The sequence below is a fragment of the Psammomys obesus genome, unplaced genomic scaffold, assembly GCF_907164565.1.
Source record: "Psammomys obesus unplaced genomic scaffold, mPsaObe1.curated_primary_1811, whole genome shotgun sequence".
Classification (NCBI taxonomy): domain Eukaryota; kingdom Metazoa; phylum Chordata; class Mammalia; order Rodentia; family Muridae; genus Psammomys; species Psammomys obesus.
The window spans coordinates 6424188-6441070 of NW_026596155.1; the positions used below are offsets into that span (position 1 = coordinate 6424188).

Here is a 16883-nt window from a genome sequence, read left to right on the forward strand (position 1 = left end):
CTCAGCCCATTTGCTCTTAGGCATAAATTGTCTCTTCTCATACAAGTGAAGAGTATGAAAAGAAACAAAGCACTTTTGAAATTCTCTTTGTCTGGAGAACTGCTGAATGATGCTGAGCTGTGTGCTAGACTTTGGCTCTGTGGGGCTCTCCTGTTCACAGACACTGCGTAATGCAGCAGCGAGGTGGACATAGTTACCCGGACACTACCTGCTGGCTGCTGCACTTACCCGCCGGCTTGTTTATACGGATGCATATTTAATACTGATCAATGAAACATGACCCTAGTCATAAAGAAAAAAAAAGGTCTGATGTAATCCTTTTGACTGTGGGAATGAGTTTCATGTTTGTTTCCTGAAGACTGAGATTTTAGCTGTAGACATTTTGAATTCCTAGAGGGTAGTGTGATCATAGAAAACCATTATGCTCCTGTGTCTAGTTTAATTGATATGCATGATTTGAGATTACTATAAAGTAATAGATTTTCATGGTGTTATCTTTTTAACCAATATTTGTGCCTGGAATTCAGATTTGCTTTTTCTTATTTCCATATGCTCTGTTTTAAACATATGTTAAGATGTTATTTAAAACTAGAAGTACTGAAAAAAACCCACATAAAATATGTTTTCTTCATTATCAGAGGCTTCTGTGCCATCGTCATTTGGAGTGGAAAAGAGAGAATGTAAGTTATGTCTGTAAAAACAGATTTTAACAGCACCAAAAAGAATGCACAGCTGGCTGTCATTCTACCAGGTGCAGCGATGTTCTCAGAAGAGACTACATGAAAATGCCAATATGATTGTCCATTCTTGGGTTGTGCCAACACCATAATGTTCATTGAGTACTTTCCAAGTCCCAAAGATTAGTGTTGATTTTGCTGGAAAATGTGATTAAAAAACATACATTCCATATTTCAGTCTAAAATGTATGCCGTTGCTGTTGAATTTCCTTAGAGGTGCTATTCAAACAAAGCTACAAGGTCATTTCACACAGCCTCTCCAGCTGTTCTGCTCGGCTCTTGTGGTTGGATAGGGCACTGACTTTACTGTGACACCATAAAAGTATGCAGCATTTAGGACTTCCTGTTTATTTGCTTCAGTCACCAAGGAGATACTTTCAAGCGACAAGTTGTCTTGTGTGTGTGTGTGTGTGTGTGTGTGTGTGTGTGTGTTGCACACTTGTCCTGAGTATATGCATGTGTACCAGATGTACGGGAGCCTGTAGCAGTCAAAAGAGGCAAGTGATACCCTGGAACTGTAGTTAGATCTGGTTTCTCAGCTACCACGTGGATGGTGGGAACGGAGCCCTAGTCCTGTGCAAGAGTACTGATGTCTCTACCTGATAAGCCATCTCTCCAGCTTCAAGTTTCATTGTTTTAAGAATATTTTTGTTATTTTTTAAAAACCAAATTTAATGAATGTTTATATTTGTTGAAAATGCTGTCAACTTTGAGAGCTTTTAAAAATAATTGTTTTAAAAATAATCTATCCAAAGCGTCCTATGTTTTCTTTTTTTGTATTCAATGATGTGAATGAGAAATTCCTTTCTGATTCATAGCTTGGTTGCTGGAGTTTCCCCAACATATGCACCAAGGGTTATGCTGCTTGTGTGAGGGATTTTTTTTTTTTAAAATATACTGACTTCTCTGTCAATAAATAATGCAAACATGGAGGAGAATAAATGCTCATGTTAACTAGTATTAATTTAACCTTCCACTTCCTGCTATGAACAGCGGAGAGGTTGTCCGGGAGGATGGCTTCCCACTTGTCCAAGTGGGTTGGATTTCAGAGCTGCCGTGGGGTTGGAATACCGCCTGTCCTCCATTGTCTCTGTCTTTTGGTGGCTTTCAACATGAAACAGACCCAACTTCCAACCATCTGCTGTGTGTTCAGGACTGACACCGAGGTCAGCTTCTCAGTGATGCCTGCTGTTTCTCGGTTTAGAATACTTCCATCCTGCAACCCAGACACTTCTCTGTTACAACTGTGTGAGGCCATTTGAATATTCATATGGCAAAAGAAAGCAGGAAGATTCCTGTCAGTGGGGTGGTGGCTGCTGGCGATCAATTACAAGTCACTTATCGGGCAGTAAGATGTAGTGTCGTATACATGATTTTGGGCAAGTCAACTACGGCGTTGGCTTTTACAGCTCACTAATCATTGTGTTGTTAGATGGAAAAATTTTAATATCCCTACCAAAAAAAAAACAACAATCAGTTACAGCAGTCAGAGAATATTGTCTATATAGTTTAAGTCTGGCATTTCAAGTCTGATTTTTATATTTCATTTTACTTTTTAATTTTTTTTTTTTTGAGACAGGGCCTGTCTCCATAGCGCTAGCTGCCCTCGAACTCATGGAACTCACTAGTCGACCAGGCTGTTCTAGAAGTCACAGAGATCCAGCTGCCTCAGCCTCCAGATTGCTGAGATGAAAGGCGTGTATCACCATGCCAACCTGTGATTTTATATTCCAGTGTAAAATTATATTCCAGTGATCACTCATTCACCCAGTTTTTTTCTCATTGCACTACAGGGAGAGCCCTGAATTAATATTTACCGTATAGTAATGAAAACAAAACAAAACATACAAAGAAACAAACAAAAATGAAAAGAAAATACTATGGGGTTTATAGTATAAGAAACAGGATAGATGAGCTAGAAACAAATATACAAGACTGGTTTGTTAAAAAAAAAAATGCGACAGAGAAAGGCTCATACCGTAAGAGCACTTGCTATGGAACTCAGAAGAACTGAGTTTAGATCCTCAGGGCCCACGTGAAAAGGACATGGCCAGCAGTCCCTGAAATCCCAGCACTATTGGGGGCAAGGAAAGAAGGGCCTCAGGGGCTTGCTCGCCACCAGCCTCACTCCGTGTTCAGTGAGAGATGCTGTCTCAAGGGAACAAGACAGACGGTGACAGAGCACACACACACGCACACACTCATAGGCATGCAAACACACACTCACCCAGACCCATGCTCACTCACACCTTCATACTAAAAAATAAAAAGAATAGTAATTGGAAGAGTTATTAATGATGGTAAGCCCACTGAACTGGTATCTAAAATATAATTTTTTTTGCCTATTTTTTCAAAATGTAATAAGGTAGTAGATTACATTATTACTAAAAAGTCATGTTTGCTTAGAATATCAGAACGTATTTCTCTACACTAAACATATATCCATATTCTATCGTTATTTGTCTATGCTGTTTTCTGTCTGTACATACACACACATATACACCTACCTAAGTATCCATATATCCCATGTTATCTCATCAATTTTATGCAACCTGTGACTTGCAGATAGACCTGAACTTCAGGATTTGACTTTGTAACTTATGCGGCATAATTACGTTGAAATATCACACCATGATCAAATGGGTGCTGTGTTGTCAAGACCAATCACCTTTTGTCACTTTTACCTTTTTCCTTTGGAATTTTTGCACTCAGTGCAAATAGAACACTATGCTTTGTGTGCAAAAGTGACGTCATACACTTTAATGTTTAATCGAGTTTATTTTGAAACAGCCTCATATCTTGTCTCCAGTTATATGAATATACCCATATCTTATGTAAAATCTTTAAAAGGTTGAACATGTATACTGTTCATTTTGTTGAAACTAATCCTATCTCCAGGAATATTTACTATTTCCATAATCATTTCAAATGTTCTTTTTATAACTGATAGAAACTAATGCAAGTGATTAACTATATTAATTAAAGAAAATATCAATGCAAGTTTTGTTTCTTGCCAAACTATAAACATGAAATTCTCTTTAAATACCATTGTATACTCACTGATCAGTGAAGTGACATCAGGGTCACAGTGTTGTCATCTTCCCTTGGGAAAAAAAAAACCTTATGGCTTATCTTCAAAGCTCATTAGGACCTTCAAAGCTCACTGTGTCTGCATACTGAAACAGCATAGTCTTCATGTGTTATCAGCTTTATGTTGGTGTACATAAAGTATTTAAAGTATTGTTGGGAGTTTTTTCTCCATGATATCAAGTTAGCAACAAATGTGGTCATTTGTCTTTTGCTCTAAGAATTTAGAAAGCATAAATATAATGAGAAAACTTTTAATTCAAATTATTGTATTATGAGACATACCCACTTTATACCATATTAATCTGCATATATTCAAATTAAATTCTGACTTTGAGAATCTGGACGTCTGATTATTAAACATAGAAAAATAACTGCAGTTATTTAAACTTGTTTTTCTCAAGTGTGATGAAAATATTTAAAGCATACATTTGTGGTCTCATAGTTATACTATTAGACTACATAACTTTTAAATTTTCATTATTATTATTAATATTATTGTTAATTGCAATTAATTCACTTTGTGTCCCAGCTGTAGCCTCTCCCTCATCTCCTCCCAGTCCCACCCTCCTTTCCTCTCCCCGCCATGTCCTTCCCCTAATCCACTAATAGGGGAGGACCTCCCCTATTATCTTACCCTAGCCTATCAGAATAGTCTGGGTCTTCTTTCTCTGTGGCCTAGAAAGGCCACCTCACCAGGGTGAAATGATCAAAGAGTAGGCAACTGAGTTCATGCCAGAGACTGCCCCTACTCCTCTTACTAGGGAACCCACATGGAGACTGAGCTGCCATGGGCTACATCTTAGCAGGGATTCTAAGTCCTCTCCATGCATGGTCCTTGGTTGGAGTATCATTCTCTGCAGAGGCTCTGTTGGTCTCCCTGTGGAGTTCCTGTCTCCTCCAGGTCTTTCTATCTGACCCTTTCCCATAAAATTCTCTGCACTTTGCCCAAAGTTTGGCCATGATAGACTACATATCTTGAAGATATTCATTAAGACCTTTCTAGACTGAAAGCAAGAGGACCACATCAGCTAATTTTCCAATTAAAGCTTTAGAAGGAGAGATAAATAGTTCAACAGCTTAGAGTGCTCACCACCTCATTGCTGGCCCACGTTCTGCTCTGTGCCCCGAATTGGGTGGCTCACAGTCTGTCTCTCCAGCTCTAGGAAATCTGATTTTTTTCTAGGCTCTGGAGGTATCTGCAGTTATGAACCCCCACCTCCACACAAACTAATACACATAATTAAAAATTAAACTCCTTAAAAGTTATTTATAATCTTTCACAAAGTAATCCACAACTGCTCTTCAGATTGAAGATTTAAAGTTCTTTATATTTCTATAACATTTTTTAGTTGTTATCCGCGAAGCATCTTTTTAAAAATGTAAAGCAAAATGTCAGTCTTTGTTTTTCTGTGGAAGATCCTGTTAAATAACCAGCATCATATCCAGATTAGCTGGAGATTTAGTTGTCTGATAAATACCAAATAGAACTGATTGTTCTTGGAAAAACTATTGTTGTAGAAAGAATATGTATAGCTAGCTGTCATACAGACCCTGGGATGAAGTTTTCCTGCTGGACCTGTGAGAGAACAGAGCAATCAGTACAGGAGGAGCAGAGTGAGTGTTGAAGGAAGTGGGCTATGAGGCCAGAGAGGGGAGATCTTGTCCTACAGGGAGGTGGAGACACTTTCCCTCCCTCCCTTTCTCTCTCTGAATTAGAGCCTGTCTGTAAGCTTTTGGGGTCCCAGGGTTGTCTGTTTGTAACAACTACATCCTCTCCTGCTGCACACTGACCTTTCTAGCCTTGAAAGATCTGTTTCTACACACGCTCCTGCCCACAGCCTTAGCCTTCGGCTGAGCTTAGGAAGGGCCCTTTCAGTTCTTCTGCTCAGAATTCATGTAGTTATATCCTGGTGGCTGGAGAGGGGTCTGGGTAGCATAGGGCTGTGGCTCTCATTCTCCTGCCTTGTCCCAAACTCTCACTGGGATTCCTCTCTTCCCAGTGTTGCCTGTCAAGGAATTAGGGGACAGTTCATCATCTGGGCTTCAGCCGACTAATTCCTGGCTCTGCAGTAAAGTTCTTTGGTCTGTGGTGGGATCTTTCCACACCTGACAAGCCAGTATTGCACTTAGTGAAACTGTTTTCTTTGTAGATTTTTCTTATTAAGGAACTCTGCCTCTAATGAAAATATTTAAATATTTACATTTAATATGATGTAATAAAAAGTGTATCCCCATCTCAGGCAGTTCTTCTCTCTTTTAAAAAAATGTAACCATATATTAATCCCAATATATTTCCCTTTTTATAATATAAAAGCTAATATAATATTTATACCATGCCACCAAGATGAATGAAAGCAATTAACTTAATAAACCCTGGCCATGTCTGTACAATGGCCTTCTTTAGAATAATATTCTTCTCCTTTGGTCTATATATTACTTCATTCATTTTTCTCATAATGATAGACATTTAGATAGTTTTAAATTTTTGTTTACCGTTTTTGCTTTGCATTGCTGTTTTGTTTTTCTCTGCTTGTCTCTGTTGCATATGATTATGCATGTGTTTTTGTGTGTGCCCTTGAACATGTGTGAAGGCCAGAAAGTAACCTCAGCAAAACCAACTGAGGTGTCTTCCTCAGTTCTGTCCAATTAATTTTAGGGACAGAGTGTCACTGAAACCGTAGCTCATCATTTGATTAAACTAACTTGTTAGTGATCTTCCGGGGTCCACTTGTCTATGTCTCCTGACACCTGCCCCGCCCCAGGCTTGCAAAATGCACTACCATACCCAGGCTTTATAACTGGATCTTGAGAGCCAAATTCAGGTCCTTATGTTTGTGTAGCAAGCACTTTACCAACTTGGCCATATCTCTCTATCCCTGTTTTTAAAAATATCCTATTGTCTTAAAAAAATCTTCTTTTTTATAAATATTACCTGTATTCTAACCTAAATTAGAAAAAGGAAAATCATTGCTATGCTACCTATGATATAAGTAATAAAATAAATATTAAGCAAAAAGTAAAATACACAAAAATCTGTTTTGACTGTGTACGTATGTAATGTGTCTTCTGGTTATCTCCTTCTGACTATAGCTTATTATGAAGCATAGCGAGGGCTTTGCCAATAATGATTTCCAGAAAACTGTCAAAATTATATCTGCGTCTACACACAAATATACACACTCTTACTCACACTCATTTTCTGTCTCACACACATATCTTGTATTGCAATTAATAACTTAGAAGACTCTCTTAATCTCTTATTATGACTCATGGTTTAGATGTTTCATTTATTGCCGGATGTATTCTTAAAATTTCATAACTTTCAATATACAAATTACTTTAAAGGTAAGTATTATTTATAATTACGGAGTTACAAAATTTTTGCAGGTACCATGACAAAGAGTCAATTACTGAAGGTAAAATTTAGGGAAATTCAGTAATTTCTTTAGTAACATATAATCATGGTCTATATTAGATGGGACATTTCTAGGATCAACTTCAGCTAGAAAAACTGTGTGTGGCATTGTATTGCGGCCCAAAATCTTTCAGCTGTGGGCAAAGCCATCTCTAGTTCATATTCTCTACAAACAGGAGGAGTACATACCCTTTGTCAGTATTGTACCACCAGTTACTATAGGAAATTGACATCAACAAAACCTCTTGTGTTCTCTAGTCTCTTTTTAAATAGTGATTTCCTGGATTTCCCAGAGACGTATCGCTACATCTGTGTGTTTGTGTTTTTGGTCTCTTTTTGTAATTTAAATTTTGAAATGGTGTTTACGATGACACTGCTCACGGAGGACTAGGGAGGTCTTTTTAGAAGTGGAGATAAAAGTAAATCATCTCTCCGTGTTTGAAAAGTCTCAAGTAAAGTGCAGTTGTTTGCGTTGGCTTGTCAATGGATGTTTATGAGGTGAGAGCATAATCCTGTTACAGTTACAGCAGTGAAATACATCCTGTGGAGATAGCTAGTAAAGGACCTTATGAGCAGTGATGCTAGAGGAATTTTAATGCTTCAGAGATAGGGAATAGCAGATGTGGCGTCTGCTCTGGTTAATGCTGCTGTTACTGACCACAGTAAAAAATGGAGGTGAAATCAGTTTTTCTTTCTTTTTTTGATTTTATTTTTTTAACTTTTTTATTAATTTATTTTTTGTTAATTACAATTTATTCACTTTGTATCCCAGCTGTAGCTCCCTGCCTTGTCCCTTCCCAACCCCACTTGTTCTCCCTCTTCTCCATCCTTACCCCTCCTTCAGTCCACTGATAGGGGAGGTCTTCCTCCCCTTCCATCTGACCTTAGCCTATCAGGTCTCATCAGAACTGTCTGCATTGTCTTCCTCAGTGGCCTGGTAAGGCTGCTCCCCCTCAGGTGGAGGTAATCAAAGAACCAGCCACTGAGTTCATGTCAGAGACAGCCCCTGTTCACCTTATTAGGGAACCTACTTGGACACCGAGCTGACATGGGCTACATCTATGCAGGAGTTCTTGGTTATCTACATGCATGACCCTTGGTTGGAGTATCAGTCTCAGAAAAGACCCCTGTGCCAGAATGTTTGGGTTCTATTGCTCTTCTTGTGGAACTCCAGTCTCATCCAGGTCTTTCATCTCCCCCTTCTCTCATAAGATTCCCAGTACTCTGCCCAGAGTTTGACTATGAGTCTCAGCAAATGCTTCAATGCAACCATGTTTGTAGCAGCTTTATTCGTAATAGCAAGAATCTGGAAACAACCCAGATGTCCCTCAGTTGAGGAATGGATACAGAAATGTTGATACATTTACACAATGGAATACTACCCAGCAATTAAAAACAAGGAAATCATGAAATTTGCAGGCAAATGGTGGGAACTAGAAAAGATCATCCTTAGTGAGGTATCCCAGAAGCAGAAAGACACACATGGTATACACTCACTTATAAGTGGATGTTAGACATGTAATATAGGATAAACATACTAGACTCTGTACACCTAAAGAAGCTAAGCAAGAAGGAAGGCCCTAGGTAAGATGCTCAGTTCTCACACAGAAAGGCAAATGGAATAGACATTGGAAGAAGGAGGAAACAAGGAACAAGGCAGGAGCCTACCACAGAGGGCCTCTGAAAGACTCTGCCCAGCAGGAAATCAGGTTTTAAATACTGCAGAGGAACCATACCTGCATACTTCACCAGCAGCAAACATGCCAGTTCTTACTGCTGTCTTGTTTTCCTCAGTTGCTTTAACTCAGACAGTAATGTTTCTGATATTTTGCTTTTAAGTTTCTTATTTATTGTGAAACCCAAGGGAAGGGACATTACTAATAATGATTTCTGGGAAAATGTCAGTAGGATAGATCCTCACTCGAGGGGTGTTAGCTATTGCCTGAAATGTCACTTGGGTGCAGTTACAGCTGTCAGATCTGGCTGTGAATTTAGCCTTGTTACCCCTTGTTATGATCAGTATCTTATTCACCGTACATGCTTGCTTGGTACATTCTGTTCCTTCTTATGGTAAAACTTTGTAATAGAATAAAACTTCACTTGGAGCTCTTCTTCAAAGGGCAAGTTGAGAATGCTAATACATTTTCAGATTTATTTTTAAGGCATAATATCAGACACCCTAGACTGGTTGAGAATTTGTGCATCTGGTGTTAACCTTGAACTCCTAATCTTTCTGTTCAACCTCCAGGTTCTGAGATTCCAAATGTGCATCAGCAGCATGGCTATATTTTCAGTTTGTGGTGATTCACATTGAGCATTCTGTTTCCTAAAGTTTAATAAAATTAGTCTATATTCAGTCTTCAGACTCAGAGGATGGGTTTTTGTAGGATATTATGTAAAAATAAGATGGCTGAAGCATGTCACATGTCTAAACTTCAACCTCACGTTGTCTGTTCATGTTATCTATCTCTAGTTCAGGTTCAGTTCACATAAATCATCATTTGCCATCTATACAGTATTATCTTCCTGGTAGAGTAAAGGCCTCAAGAATAAAAGAAGAAAAGTGGAGGTGGTAGGGCCTTTTGTACAAGGTAGAGGTTAGAGAAATGTTTTTTTGGGTGGGGGGTTGTGAAGGTTAAGATAAATCTGAATATTCTTTATGATTGGGAAAAACAAGAATTGAGAAGTTGGCATTAATTTATATTTGTCTAGCCCTACATTACTTTTAAAGAAGAATTGATAGAAACCATACAACCATAGAAATAGGGCAACAATTATGAGCCAAAGTAAAGTTCAGTCATATCAGAAGATTCACGGTAATGATCACTTGTTATTTTCAATCACCCTTCCCAAGAATAGCACCCTAAACCTAAGCTATGTAGTTGTCTTTGTGTAACAAAATGGAAGCATGTGAGCTTAGCCTAACCTTTTCCCCAGCTCCAAGTGAACTGATTCTTTAATAACAGCATTATAAACAGTAATTATCCCAAATCCAGTCTTCTTCTTATATACCCAATGGTCATATAGACTCTTTATATTATGAAAAATTATAGGGATAATATAATATTTGAGATCTATGAAGACATTTATAAGAACTATAAATATAAAATAAAAGTATATGAATAGTTCACTCAACATTTAACATAAGGTCAGGTTAAATTTCTGTATTAATTAGTCATCAAGCTAAACTGTTAGTACAGGAAAAAATCTTAAATATGGACTTAGAATTTTCAAGAAAGCAGACAGCACAGCTTTTTAGGTAAAATTGGGCTTGAGACCTTCAAAGGCACCACTCTAACGCTGGTAGATTTGGGGGTACCACCTGTGGAATCCACAGTAGGTCATGAACCATAGAATAAAACACCACTGATTTAGATTAATTATTGGCTGATATTTCACTTAGGGCCTCCACCGCAAAGACAGTTTTAGCACTTGTGTACAAATAGAGGATTCTCAAGCTATTTTTCTTTGTACCAAAGGTATGGATATTTTGCATTATTAATTGAACAAAGAAACACATGCCCTAGCTAGCAATGTGGCTAAAATGTATGAAAACTGCAGATTCTACTTCTTTTGGTTAAATATAATGAACCATGGGATACATGAGCAGTAGGATGTACCTGGTGTTAGCATGTATTTACACACGTATGAACAAGCATATTTAAAAAACTGTAACGTTTCCTGAGCAGCCTTCTTATCAAGAATCCTGACATTTAGCACCGTAAAAATGAAAAAGAACACTCTAGATTACAAGATTTATAGAAAATGCTGAGTGTGGATTCTAAGATTTACTTATCAATCTGCTGATTCTATACACTCACACCCTTGAAGAAACCTGCAATTTAGACAGGTTTACCTGGGCGTTACCTATCAGATGCAATCCAGGGAAGAGAATGATCCCACCAAATGTTGGAACTTCTGAAAGAGCGGTTAATGATGGTTCCAAACAACAAAACAAATAGATTTTTGGCCTAACTATTAATAACATAAATAAATAGTATTGTAAAAAAAATTAATTTTAAGGGAACTTATTTTTGGTCACTGAATTCATTCTCTAAAAATTAGTATTTCTTTTAAAATGGTTAACTATACAAGTGTACAGAAAATGTAATAATGAAAAGTAAGATGTCTTGGACAGTCCCACTCCATAGCTGGCTGGTGAGTTACCTGCTACTCTTACTTCCTAGACAAATATTTGCATAGTTGTGATCATGTATATATAAAAGTGGCATTCTCTTTTCATTATCATTTTTCTTCATCCTTTAAAGATTTTTTATTGGCCACATGGTATTGACTTTGATGAATCATAATTTATTTTCTGAATTCCTGAGCAGAAATAAAAGTTGACATTATGGTTTTACTGTTACCAAAAATCCTGTGGTGAATAGTTTAAAACCTATCTAGCCATTTTATTGGTTTGAAGTCCCAGCATAAGATTAGAGCAATAGTAGTAGCAGGAGTAGTAGTAGCAGCAATTCTCCAAAGAATAAGAAAGAAGTGTTTTCATAGTTCTTTACCACATAGATTTTGCAGATTTATACTTCCACTTAAATGGCATGTGAGTTGTTTCCTTACCATATAAACTCAGTAAGTAGATAATGTGTTCAATATAAGGTTGAATAAAACACTGTGCTTTAAAGGGAAGACAGTTTTATTCTATAAAATTATAGCTTTTATTAGATGAGTAATTCTGACCTACAAGGTATATAAAATGATTCCATTTATCAACATAGAAGCACCTTTTTACATGTTAGAAAACCTTTGTTTTAGGCTGGTTGGGAGTGATCTGGCTTAGAAATAATTTGCCTAATTGATTTTATTTCATTGAGAAGAATCAACTACTTAATATTTGAATTATCACAATAAATTTATAATGCAACCTATTTTTTTTATTTTTTTTTCAAAATACAATTTTTTTTATTAATTACACTTTATTCACTTTGTATCCCCCCCTGTGGTTCTCTCCCTCCTCCCCTCCCGTCCCAATCCCTCCCTTCCTCCACCCTCTGCATGCATGCCCCTCCCCAAGAATGCAATGTATTTTAAAATACTTGGTTAAGATGTGCAGGGAGAAAGATAGAGCAGAGATTGAGGGAATTCCCAACCAATGCTTGACCCAACCAAAGACCCACCCTGTTGGAGAGTGCCAGCCCTTGACACTATAAAATATGCTTGGCTAAACTTGCAGATAGGAGCCTGACAGAGTTGTCCTCTGAGAGGTTCTACCCAGCCGCACCTCAAAACAGATGCTGAGACTCACAGCCAAACATTGGGTGATGTGTAAGGCATCTTGTGGAAAAGTGGGAAGAAAAAGGAAAGGACCTGGAGGTGATGGGAGCTCCACAAGAAGACCAACAGAGACAAGTAACCAGGGCCCATAGGGTTTCCTGAGTCTGAAACATCAACCAAGGACGGTGCATGAAGTGGACATAGACCCCTACAAAGATGAAGTTAATGGGCAGCTTAGGCGTCATGTCATGTGGGTCCTCTAGTAAAGGAAGTGGGGACTGCATGTGGGGCTGCATTAGACAAAGACTAACTTGCCAGCTTTTTGATCACTTTCTCCTGGCAGGCCTTCCTTGCCAGGCCACAGGGAAAGAGGATGTGCTCATTACTGATGAAACTTGATGAGTTGGGGTGGATGGGAAAGGGAGCTCACCTTTTCCTCAGAAAAGGGAGGAAGGTTGAGGGAGGAAGAAGGTTGGGACTGGGAGGGGAGGAAGGATGGGGCTACAACAAGGATGTAAAGTGAATTTAAAAGAATTTAAAAATTAAAAGAATACTTGGTTATAGCCCTAAAGTCAGTTGTAAATTCATATTTGTTCTGCCTAGCTTTAGTTTCTTTCATTACTTAGCAAATTCTGCCTCTAATATTTTCCCATGTAACATGAATAAATTGAATCATAATTTCTTTGCCTTCAAGGAGTTCTACATCCCCAAAGCAAAAGAAAGAAATGTATCTATAGCTCATTTTGAAAGTTATAGTGTTATGACATTAATTTAATTCATTTTTTATTAACAAACTTTATCACTCAAACATGACTCAGCCATTTGTAGAGCATCAAATTCAAGTTAGTTGAATTAGTACCTAAATATGCAATATGGGTACTGCCCAAGGGATCAGAACAGTGTGTGTGGATTTCACGCATAGTTAGAACATGATCCTAAGTCCAGAAGATTATTTAGAAAAATGCTGAATCAAAACTTCAGAAAACTAAGAAAATTAAATTCTGTATTCATATTAACAATTATGATTTATGATATATGTTATGTATCATTACCTAATCTTATACCACTTGACTTTAAATGTTAAGCACAAACTAAATAATTAGTATTTGTAGAAATATTGTTGCTTCCAAAATTATGAAAAAGACAAAAACTTTGGTAGACAATTGCCTTTTAGCAGAAGTTGATAAAAGCTCCAGCTCTTTTTGGTCTTTATGGTTTTCAGTTTTCAAAAATGTCTGAAATTTCAAAATTTGTCAAGCAATTATCTTTGGAGAGAAAATCAACAAAAATCAAACTTTTATGTTCTAACTTCTCATCTTCCATAATATTTTTTAAGTTTAAAAAAATTTTTCCATGTTCTACATATTCTAAACAAGCACTAACATTAGGGAAAGCTCTAACACGAGGAACTTTTGAGAGCCAATGTCATAGCAAATTGAAAAGTCTTAGTTGCATGATAATTCTGTCATAAACTAGGAGAGAGGGGGCTAGCTTTTGGCCTGCAGAAGACACTGGATAGTAGGTCAGCTGGGTCTAAAAGGGGGAGTCTCCATCAATAATTGGAAATTTTGTTTTCAAATAATTATTGGATTAGTGACTATTATATGAATCAATATGTCCACATAACCTTCACCAAAGTGTTTAGACACCGTACTGGCATAATTAAAAATGCATAATTCAAACAATAGTCTTAATTTTGGAAAAACAGGATCTATAGTGGTGTATGAAATGGATCAGCAACATAGGACATGATCTAGAACAAGGCTGTGAACCACAAAAGTCATTCATGAATATGGCACAAACCAAACATCTCTATCTAGACTCATATTTCCTTATCCTTACTTTTAATAACTTCTTAAATATGCCCCTCACATATACACTTTAGAACCACTGAATTGTGTAAGAAAATCCGTCTATTTTATTTCATCATAGAAACGTATAAGGCAATGTCATTAATAGTTTGATTTCTATGAACGTGATGCAGACTTCAAATAGCACTAATGGGCTTTTAGTTCCATGTTGAGTTTTATTTTTAATGTGGATTTTAGCATACCACTAAATAAGTAAACTTCCTATAGATAACACTTTCTGTAATTAAAATAAAATCTGTTGAGTCAAGAAAAATGCTACTACTTTGTGACTCATGCGAACACTGTCCAGAGCTTGGGTAGTCATTTGACTTTTACACAACTGCTCCAGTATTTCACTGTAGATTTCCTTCTTTCCTCAGGGCCGGTGCATAAACTTCTCCCGTGTTCCACATCAATAAGACGAGAGCACACAGTGTGAGAAGAGAAGAAGACAGCACATCTTCATGATGCTGACTTCCAACAGAATGGACAGTCTAGTGCATCTCAGAAGTTCCTGGGAAAACAGCCCAGCTCCTCTCTGTCAGGAAATGTCTCTTCTGCCTTCTGCTTCTTGTGCACCAAACATTTTCAAACACTTATTCTGCCATCCACATGAGAGGTGATGAAAGTCGGCGAGTAACTCATGATTCATGACACTGAGAATACAGAGGAATGTTAATGTGCATGCTACAGTTTATGCAGAGCTCGTTTGAATGTGTAAGAGGACAAAGCAGACACAGCGATGAGGTACCAAAGCAAGGACTGCAAATCCACCAGCCATGAAGGCTTGTAATGGAGACTGGTGCTTTTGACACGGATGCTTGGAGTGTGTGCTTTTGTTCGGCTAGATCTTTAGCCAGACGCAAACCACGAAATTTCCCACCAGGCTAAACAGAAAATGGAGTCCAGTGCCTTGGAGCTATGTCAGATAGCAGAGCCTTCCCAAGTCCTCCATTACTTTGTGCCTTACGGAAATTTTCTGACTAGAAAATCTTGTCACTGTTACACTGAAAGTGCACACGCATGACCAAATGTAGACCAGATGCCTCAAGGTACTGGATGCAAGCAGGATTTTGCCCTTTCGTTTTCCAAGACACCTTTCTTTCATTATGCACTTGGGACAGGAGAATTAATAGAGCGTTAATTCAACAGGAAGACCGCCTCCAACCAAAGACCTGGAGTGCAGCATACAGACTCATGATTTGAGATGTTGTCCCCGGCCTGGTAGATTCCCCCTTTCTCAGCCTTTGGGATTTAGCAGTGCATAAAGCGTTAATATCTGTAAACACACCTAGGTGTTTGTTTGGCTTTTAATTTAAGGAAGCGGTAACCACAAAGCTTCCGCTCAGGGTTTTTTTTCCTTCCTTCAAGTCTCCAAGGGCTCTTCAGCGTCACAAGCCAGCAACTCTCTTTGCATGAAAATTTCAAAGTTTAATTAATATAATTAAAGGCAACAGCAAGCAGCAGCCTGTGAAGATTTTGCTCATCTTTTTTATGCCTTTTGACATTGAACGACCTATCACTGTTTGCATGTTAGTTGGAAATTCAGGAGCACCGCACCTTGGTTGTGATTCAGCCAGGGAAAAAGACCCCCTTTCCTTCATTTTACAAATTAAAATCCGGAGGGGTGCCATCAGAGAGCGTTGACAATATACGTACTATAAATTTTTAGAAATATCACCATTGTGTCACATCGACGATGCCAAATTATGTTAGCGTGAGCAGAAACACGGTGGGGGAGGAAGGCGGCAGCAGCTGAAGGAAATAGCTCAGATGATCTAGTCACTTTCGATACTGTACTTCAGATGCGAAATGGATATTCGACTGGAAACCTGACAAAGTGCGCCTGCTTTGATGTGAACTGGTATAGACAATGACCAGTGGCCGGGTCAGTGGGATGTCTCTCTGCGAGCACAAAGGCTTATCAAATGACACTAAAAATAAGTTCAACAACCATCACTTTGGAAGGAAGAAGGCGAGCATTTCATGTTTGGCGGGCATGTGAGTTCACAAGACGGAACGAACGATTTAGAGCATCCTGGTATAATTACCCACATTGTGCTCTTCATGGAAATTTCAAAGGACTGCAGTGATACTTTTGGTTGGTGTCCAGGTTTGTGGCACTGCTCCAAGAAGCCTTACACACCCATACAGATATACAAGTGCACACACATACTCTCTAGCTTGAATCGTTTTGCTCAACCTTATTTATGTCACTGACTGGCTGGATCCAAAGTCACACCTCCACGTATTAGTGAATAAAATTTTTTACCTGTGTCTCCGTTATCAGTTTCTTTAAGTCCTCGTAGAACTTACGCTTTCTTGGGTTGAATACACAAGGGTTCTGGTTACTAACAAGAGGGAATTCTTCTCAGTTGCAAAACGTCCAGCATGTTCACAGTTGATTCACAGTTGATGCTATGAGTACAATCTGTGTGTGCACGTGCAGTTGTACATCCAACTCTCTCAGCAGTGAGTCCTCACATTTGTTCTGTGTCTGCCTCTAGAGCAAGACCTATGGCTGCTTTCTCCAAATGGCCACTTCATTTCTGATGCCGGCAC

General features: G+C 38.2%; 1 protein-coding gene across 1 annotated transcript in view; it reads left to right on the top strand.

Annotated features, from left to right (window-relative positions):
• Nucleotides 1-16598, top strand: part of Antxr2 (ANTXR cell adhesion molecule 2) — a 130846-nt gene extending 114248 nt beyond the window's left edge. The window contains exon 17 of the mRNA XM_055594630.1: nucleotides 14702-16598. Coding sequence (XP_055450605.1) covers nucleotides 14702-14740 — 39 coding nt within the window. The 3' untranslated portion in view covers nucleotides 14741-16598. The remainder of the gene's footprint in view (nucleotides 1-14701) is intronic.
• The last annotated feature ends 285 nt before the right edge of the window (nucleotides 16599-16883 follow it).